Source organism: Physella acuta, unplaced genomic scaffold (assembly GCF_028476545.2).
Source record: "Physella acuta isolate Inbredline_101_S28 unplaced genomic scaffold, ASM2847654v3 ptg000268l, whole genome shotgun sequence".
Classification (NCBI taxonomy): Eukaryota; Metazoa; Mollusca; class Gastropoda; family Physidae; genus Physella; species Physella acuta.
The window spans coordinates 227,830-236,703 of NW_026731787.1; the positions used below are offsets into that span (position 1 = coordinate 227,830).

Sequence of the window (8,874 nt, forward strand, 5' to 3'; positions counted from 1 at the left end):
AGTTTTGAAGATTTCATAGATGCGTGACTGAGAACAACTTTATACAGTGCGCTTTGTTTCTTCTCTATTACATTTCCAGTGATGTTAATGAAGCCGAATTTAAAAAATTATTCTAAATATTTATGTTTTGTTTCAAATTACTAAGGTTTAGTATACCAGTTGGCGACCCCCCAGTAAGACCTTCGCGACCCCGATTGGGGTCGCGACCCCCAGGTTGGGAACCCGTGATTTAGTACATTAGCTTGAAAAGCTGGAATTCAGCAGATTTTTTTTGTTGCTGTATAATAAAAATGCCTAGATACATCGTTTTAACCCTCGAGCAGACGAGACTCGTCATCTGGGGTCAGCAGCCAAGCTAGGGGAGAAAACTCCAATGTTAACAGGATTGCAAGATGTAGACAAGTTTCTTTCCCTGTTGTCATTCAGCTGTATGGAGAGAGCGGTCTGACAGATAAGCATCTGGCTGTTCTCGTCCAATTGCACTGGTATTGTGCTTAGATTTCCGATGCGCAATCATCCACCCAAAAGGGTGCTATTTGACGCCCCGGCCCCCGCTATGGCGCCTACGTTCGTTTAAATGAGCGCATAAGACTAATAATAGTTTGGGGTACTATAGTTGTTTACTAAGTTAAATCAGGCGCCTCAGCATTTTACGATTTGGCGCCCTAAGTTAGACTGTGAGCACTTTGAGTTTGTGTTTGTATTTGTGTTTGTGTTATGTTTGGGTTTTTTTAATATGTTTTCATGCTGATTTCTTCTTCTTCTTTTTCGTTCTTAATTTTTAGTGTTGGAAGGGATCGAGCCTTATCTGCCAGAGGGTTTGAACTCGAGACTTTTTCGAATTTATCAATTATGAGCTTTTTTCCATCACAATTAAGGATACATGTCAACTGGTTATGCGCCATTGAGAACAACAAACTACAAGGCAGCTGTTGTTTGATTTTGGAGTTGTCTCTCCTAGAAGAGTGACTGTCCCCAGCTAACGAGCCTCATCTGCCCGAGGGTTCGAACTCGAGACTTTTTCGGTTTAGCAGCCATAAGCTTAACCCACTCGACCACGCCGACCCCATGCTGATTTCAAAAGACACACATGTGGTCCTTTACAGATAGGTTTTTTACAGAGGCCAGTGCAGGGCTTGCCGTGACGGCTAGTATATATACATTATATATATATATATATATTTATATATATATATATATATATATATATATATATATATATATATATATATATATATATAAATTCTCTGGAGGAGTATATTTGTAACGAGTACCCAGGATTATACATCGCTGATTACACTTATATATATAAATATAAAATGCAATGCAAGTGTATCTATTTGTCTGTCTGTTTGTCTTTTATGCATTACTAAACCTTTAATCCGATCGCCATTAAACTTTGGGAAGTCGTTGAGAATATTCCTGGTGCGATTTCTGCGAAAACAATTTTTTTAATTCGCAGGGATAGCGCTCCTACAGAGCGCAATTTGATTCTTCTCCATATACGGTATATAAAGGGGTAGACACCGTTAAAAAAGTTGTTTTTTTTTATACTAGAGAGCAAACAATTTTTTCCCTACAACTTTTTAAATGTACATCTGTAGGCCTACATGTGTATCCATTAAAAAAATATTGGTGGAAAAATCTTAGTAATCATGACCATGGCGGCCATCTTGAATATTTAACCCCTTTGTAGTAGTTCAACCATTTATAAATTACCATATTTTAAGCCTCGTGAACAACGAATGTATAATCTTCTGTCATATTTTTGGGTATCCGGCTATTAGTTTTAAGTGCATATCTTCAAAGTAATTTATTATGAATTTTCAATATTTGGGTCCGTTGGCGGTCTTTGGGCATTAAAGCCTGTGTTTTTAACAGATCCACAATTTCAAAAATTGGAGCTTCCTATAATATTGACACGGCGGCACACGACATTTGTTGATTAAACAGAGCCAGGGGCCGTACTCGGCGTACCTGCGGTAGTGTAACCAGTGCTCCCGAGAGCGCCACTCTACATCCCTGACTCCTGGGCCTTCGCCGATGTTCTAACTCACTGTTACTGAGATATATTAACGTACACTCAATGATTTCATACACTACGCTTGGGGCGTGCCGAGGAGTAGTGTAGGCAAACTACTGCCACGAAAAATATAATCTAAGAAATATAGCGCAGGCATGGTTTACATTTGAATAACTCAGTTTTGGAAAACAAGGTCACGCCTCTAAGAATATAGGATTGGTAACGCGTTGATGAAATTTTGTCAGACTTTCCGCTAGTCCCGCATCAGCGCGCGGGAACGGGCACGCTAGATTGTTTTATATTCTTTATTGTAATTCTTACATCTTATTTTACCAGGGCGTCGTTGATCTCTAACTTTCTTGATCACGTTTTTTTCAACTGTATTTATCTTGTATGATTTAACCTTTTATTTCAACTATACGCATAAAAAATATTACTATTCTCTTAGGTCGATAAGTAAGGTTTAGTTCAGGCAAGACAATACTAGCACTCGCCTATTGAGCTACTAATAACAATGCAGAGGACTTCTAATGGAAGGGCACCTAAGTAATAGTCATGGACAACCGAGAGATATAAGTCAACGTCACATTTTTCAGTTCGTGCCCAAAACACATGCTGCAGATAAAGTAGAGTTAACGTGTTTCAATGAGCTTTGGCATACAACGTGTAGAGGGTATGGAAGCAGTTGTTACTAAAATAGCAATGTAAACAGAAAGTGATATACCCATTTAAGGAAGCTACTATTTGTTTGTATCATTGTGCGTGAATTTGTGCGTCGCTTGTCTTGTCATTTTCTTCTTCGTTCTTAATTTTTAGTGTTGGAAAAGATCGAGATTTATCTGCCAGTGGGTTTGAACTCGAGACTTTTTCGAATTTGTCAACCATGAGCTTTTTGCCGACTCGACCACGCCTCCAACACAATTAAGGATACGTGTCAACTGGTTATGCGCCATTGAGGCCATTGACTCCGATTTCAGCCTGCTTTTCTTTTTGGATTTGCTTCCATAGCCTTTGTCCAACCAAGAACAAGCTACAAGGCAGCAGTTGTTTGATTTTGGAGTTGTCTCTCCTAGAAGAGTAACTATCCCTAGCTAACAAGCCTCATCTACCAGAGACTTTTCGGTTTAGCAACCATGAGCTTTACCGACTCGACCACGCCGACCCCTGCTTGTCTGGTCGAATAATGGTCCTTGTTGTGTTTATAAGGCGAGCGGTCAGACCCTTCGGAGTTAGAGTTCAAGCGAGCCCGCGTCCTCCGTGTACAAGGTGTGATAATGGTCTGCCATGAGAGCTCTATTTTTGTAGAGCTGATAGGCAGAAGTGTTTGCACGTCTGTCATGATACATGAAGGGCAAGGCGATTTGGTGCCGCGTGAATTAATAGGTTCGAATCCCGTTGGGTTTAAGCTTTTCTGTCTCTACTTTGACTATATTCTGTACCTTTGTCTACCCTTGGCGAACTAAAATAAAACACTCGAATTAAATCTAAATATTTTGTCTCATGATTTTGTATAGTAAAATCAGATATTACACATATTTCAAATGATCTTTTTACATATTTGAGCGCATCTAGATGATACCCAGTTGCAAAATCAAAACTTCGGCTTTAATGACTTTTCCCAGACTAGGCAATGGGGGAGGGGGGAGGTGACTGCATGAGAAGAAATATAATTAAAAAGCTAATTTCAAACTGCAGTATTGATAAATAAGTCATTAAAGTTTTGAAAATATAGCGTTACAAGCTTTAGCACACTGATTTTACTGTTTTCTATCTTGATTGTGTAACGGTAAAGAATTAAAGAATTAGTGATCGATAAATAGCCCACCATCTTTTTCCAATATTGAGGGGGGGGGTGCTTTTTGCCGAGGTAAAATCATATGGATTTCCTCCGGATTAGTGGTTAAATAAATTAGTTGATACTTAGAAGAAAAAAACAACTTTATTAATGCATGATGTGAGATTGCATAAAACAAATAGGCCTACCATAAAGATTAAGTATCGGTAGAAACTGCACAACCAAAAATAGTTGCATATTTAACAAATTTAAAAGTATCGAGTTTGTTTAAATACTTATTACATTTGAACGCACAATTTATCGAATTTTTTTTTTTATTCAGAATAAATCAGAAAATTATTTTTAAAAGTTTCTTTATTAACTAATGTGAATTATGGATTTTTGTTTTATTTGTTATCGACCAAAAGAATGCTTAGCTCACAATAGATGAATTCGTTTCAAAATGTTGGACTTGAAAATGTTATTCGTTTGGGCATAGGTCATAGAGCTATCTTTATTTATGCCAATGTTGTTTATGTCAAGGATTTTAAGTTTCGTTGCTGCTTCTCAGCTAGATGATGGTTGGGAGGGGTACGTTGACATAACATTCCAGCAGCAGTCTTTACACAGCAACAAAAATATGTTACAGTTTATACATTAATACATTGATGTGTAATAAAAACAGTAGTAAAACAATATATTTTAATTGAGAACCATTATCCTGGTTTTTTTTACAAAAAAATTCGTCTAAATAAAATAGGCTCGCCAATTGTAGATCATCTCTCTGTCATTGATTTCGCCGTTACCTGAAACCAGATTTAAATCAACATTTTTTAAGAATTACACTTAAAATATAATAATTCTCACATTGAAAAGAAAAAAGCACACAAAGTAAAAATAAATTTCGTTTGGTGTAAACTTAATAAAGCTATTTTCTGGTATGACTAAAAATAACTTAATGTGGGCTCAATGATGCAAACTGAACATATTAAATTATAAAAAGTAAACCTATGAATGAACTCTCTATTAAATGGAATGTATTTTCCATAAGTGAGCACTCAGACTATTTTTTTAAGTTATACCAGCATTTAGCTTAATAAGCTGGCATCAAACAATATATTTTTTTACATTTTACTATATTATTTTATCTGTGATTTCTTTTTTTTTGTGAATTATGATATATTAATAGTTTTTTTCCTACAAACTGTTATGAAAGCATTTGTTTCCAATTGTTAATCATTAATTTATACTATATACATGGCGACTAAAACTGTTTTGCGTTAAAATTCGCCCTGTAGGTTTTGGTCTCCAAAATTAAGTTTTCTGCACATTCATATTTTCTTGTATACCTGAATATAAAGAATGTATTGTATTGACAATAAAATCTAATTCGTGATTTTGACCGATTTTGACGTTTTACTTTTTTTTCAATAAGCAGAAGTATTCTTTTACGATTTCTGATTTCTCAAACAAGATAAACAATATTTCCATGACAAAATACTAATTTTCCGCTCTTTTATACTCGGGTTTTTTCGGGCATCTTGTCTCCCTCCTCCTCCCCCGAACGAAATAAAATGTACATAGAAAAGATATTCTTTTTTAGTGTCCCCCCCCCCAACCTCAGAAAATACGAGCGTGCCTTACTTCCCCCCCCCCCCCCATCCTATTATCATATATTCGTATTGGGCGTTTATTGAGAAGGACATTTTTTACCATCCTCGTCAAACAGACGGAAGATGTGAGGGAAATCCAAAAAATTTAGGATTTCATCGGCTACTCTGTCCAGCTCGAGGAAAAAGAAAGGGGCGTTTTGTGGCTTGGGGAATCCTTCTAGTCTCCAGCCCATGTCGAACTCGTTCTTGGTGACACTTCCATCAGCTGAAAATAGAGAGATAAATTTATTACTCACGCATGTATGACCTATAATTATGGAGAAAACGTTTTATACAAATGTGGAGAAAACTTTTCGGTTTCACATTCTTCATACACCAAATATGGAGATATTTATTAGGTTTGACATTCTTCACATCACATCTATGTAGAAAGTACCTTATGCAGTGGCGTAGCTAGCTCGAGTGTCAACCGATGCGGCACCTCATGGTGTCGCCCCACCCTCCAGAGAAAAAATGTATAGGCGATGTATATATATATTTGTGTGTGTTTGTTGCTGTGTGTGGTGTGGCTGTGTGTGTGTGTGTACATGCGTGTGTGTGTGTGAGAGAGAGAGAGAGAGAAAGAAAGAGAGAGAAGATGATGTAATTATTTTTGTGGAATCAGATTTATTTACTCTAGAATCAACGACGTCAATCTTTTTGGGCGGCTCTAAAATAAACACTGGTCGCCTTTGTAGATCATACAGACTAAAGGTAGACCCTACTTCTATAACTAGACCCACCTACTTTTTGCCTCTAAACCTCAATCATGCTGATTGTGTTTCTTTCAAATTAATTTTTCTTCGGGGTGGTTGGGGGAGCAGAGTTACAAAATAAATAATTATTGAAGACAGTGTTTATTTCAGGCATCTCTTATGGGGGAAGGGGGGTACCAAACCACGTCTATTCCCCCCCCCCCCCACACACAGGAAAGAAATAGTGTCCGCCCCCGCCCGGTAAATTTAGTCCACTCCTCCTAAAAGTCTCCCTTGCCCTCCCCCCTCCCCGTCCTCGAAAAAAGAGTCGTTGAAAGAAACACAGCTCAAAGAGAGTGTACAGTTTCTTTTGTATATATCGGTATTACTGAACAAGTCTAATACTGTCAATATGAATAATGTACTCACAATTCTGATCAAAGTGCAGCCAAAACCGATCAAACTCGTCCCTCTGAATTAAGTTATCGTCACCAGCATATTGTAAAAATAACGAGTCCACATCCTGGGCTAGTGTACTGTAGAAACAAATTTGACCAGCTTTTTATTTACATTGACATGACAGCCAATGACAGAAACAATTTAGTTACTGCGGAATATTTATATTTAACATTTTTACTCGTTAGGTTTTTTTGTTGTAAAACTTAGATTAAATGTATGTTTATTGCAGGTGTTGAAGTATTTACGACTACAGTTCCTCTTGACTTTAAAATATAGTTTTAAATTCTCCTGTCAACGACAACGGTAACATCATTTTTTTAAATGTAAAATGACTAATATTTAAAACTTATCATTAAATGTTTTAAATTTAACGCGAAAAGTACACATTTTATTTCAGTGTTGTATAGTTAAGAAACAAAAGAATCTAAATCAACTGGGTGCTGTGCAGAAGTGTAGCGACCCTTCGATTTGCATTCCCTCGAACTTTTCATTTGCACCCTCCCCCCTCAAACTTTCAATTTGGCGCTCCCCCTAAGATCGGCGCCCGGGGACATATGCTCCCCCCCCGCCCCCCCCCCCCTCGCTACGCCTCTGGTGATGTAGACAAACATGGCGCACGTTACAGATTTGTGATTTTTTAATGGTAACAAGTTAAAGACAGTTACAAGTACTATGGACGTTTCGACCCAAGGTCTTCGTCAGCACACAACAGTGTGATTACAGATTAGACAAATAAAGACAAACAGTAACACATTTTTTGACTTAGCTCGACAGTGAAAACACGTCTTGTCTGCTAGCCACGATATCCAAAAGAAAAGACGCGTGAGAAGGACGCTTGGACACCGTATAGGGGTGGGGTTGGGGGCGTGGTGTATGCGGGAGGGGGGGGGGGTTGTTAGGTGAAAGATACCTGTTCATTCAAGCCATCGGGTGCCCGTGTACCAAATTTAAGTATTAGTCGCGTTTCAGTGCTAAGGCGATTTTTAAAATTGTGGCGAAACCGAACGGCGGTTACACAAAAGTCCTTTTTTAAGTCATGCCCAATCTTGTTGAAGTGTTTGGCAATGAAGACAGTCTTCCTGTGGCCACAGGAAGACTGTCTTCATTGCCAAACACTTCAACAAGATTGGGCATGACTTAAAAAAGGACTTTTGTGTAACCGCCGTTCGGTTTCGCCACAATTTTAAAAATCGCCTTAGCACTGAAACGCGACTAATACTTAAATTTGGTACACGGGCACCCGATGGCTTGAATGAACAGATATCTTTCACCTAACCAACCCCCCCCCCCTCCCGCATACACCACGCCCCCAACCCCACCCCTATACGGTGTCCAAGCGTCCTTCTCACGCGTCTTTTCTTTTGGATATCGTGGCTAGCAGACAAGACGTGTTTTCACTGTCGAGCTAAGTCAAAAAATGTGTTACTGTTTGTCTTTATTTGTCTAATCTGTAATCACACTGTTGTGTGCTGACGAAGACCTTGGGTCGAAACGTCCATAGTACTTGTAACTGTCTTTAACTTGTGAGGTAACTAATACTATCTGTTTTATTACTAATTACATTAACCTCACTGCAGCTACCATTTGTTTTTTTATCTAATGGTAACAAGCACAATCTACGTTAACACAAAACACAGTGTGCTATCTTATCCTAGAGTTTTATTATGTAAATATAGTTGACTTAAGTGGAGTTTTACTAGCATATAGTTTTATTTGAAAAAAAAATGTATAGGTAGCTTTGAATGATGTAATATAAATGTATACTATAATACTGATGGTAATTTTCACAGATGTTGTATAACACAGACTTGATAATAAAAGGGAGTATTTAAAATACATGCTTTTGCTAACCACATTGCACTTTGTCAATACATGCTAATTAGACTAGAAATAGAGTCTACTTATTATTAATAGTGTAAAAACTATTTTACGTGATTATTAAAATTAAAGGTCAGAACTTACCACTGGATAAACACAGACACAACAACAACCGCAAGTCTCCACATGTTGAATGCTGATTAAAGTACAGCTGCTAATTTGGTCTCAACATAGCTGACAAGGCTGAGAGTGTGTATATTTGCTGCGTGCTTGCGTCCTAGCAGGCATCATAATGGGACGTGATTTGCCTTGAAATTGGAACTTTTATTTTGCTCTACACTAAAAGTGTACAGTTATTAATGTTCTATTTACATAATTAAATGGCGGTTTAATTTGTTACAATGCCAACGGGATAGAATTTTTCGTGTTTAGAAAGTTGGGAGCTCGCATGTC

General features: G+C 37.7%; 1 protein-coding gene across 1 annotated transcript; it reads right to left on the reverse strand.

The window, feature by feature from the left end:
* Positions 1-4,517: 4,517 nt before the first annotated feature.
* On the reverse strand, positions 4,518-8,673 carry LOC131939220 (uncharacterized). The gene is made up of 4 exons (XM_059297420.1): positions 8,566-8,673; positions 6,574-6,680; positions 5,511-5,675; positions 4,518-4,603 (listed from the first exon to the last, which is right to left on the reverse strand). The coding sequence occupies exons 1-4, from the start codon at positions 8,607-8,609 to the stop codon at positions 4,545-4,547; spliced, it is 375 nt and encodes a 124-aa protein (XP_059153403.1). The 5' UTR covers positions 8,610-8,673; the 3' UTR covers positions 4,518-4,544.
* Positions 8,674-8,874: the final 201 nt, after the last annotated feature.

Bases quoted from the DNA above. Each gene is read 5' to 3' on its own strand.
- LOC131939220 (XM_059297420.1), bottom strand. From the start codon at position 8,609: ATGTGGAGACTTGCGGTTGTTGTTGTGTCTGTGTTTATCCAGTG. The intron at 5,676-6,573 runs GTGAGTACATTA...CTCTATTTTCAG, and splicing joins GCTGCACTTTGATCAGAATT to CTGATGGAAGTGTCACCAAG. The intron at 4,604-5,510 runs GTAAAAAATGTC...ATCTGGTTTCAG, and splicing joins CCGTCTGTTTGACGAGGATG to GTAACGGCGAAATCAATGAC.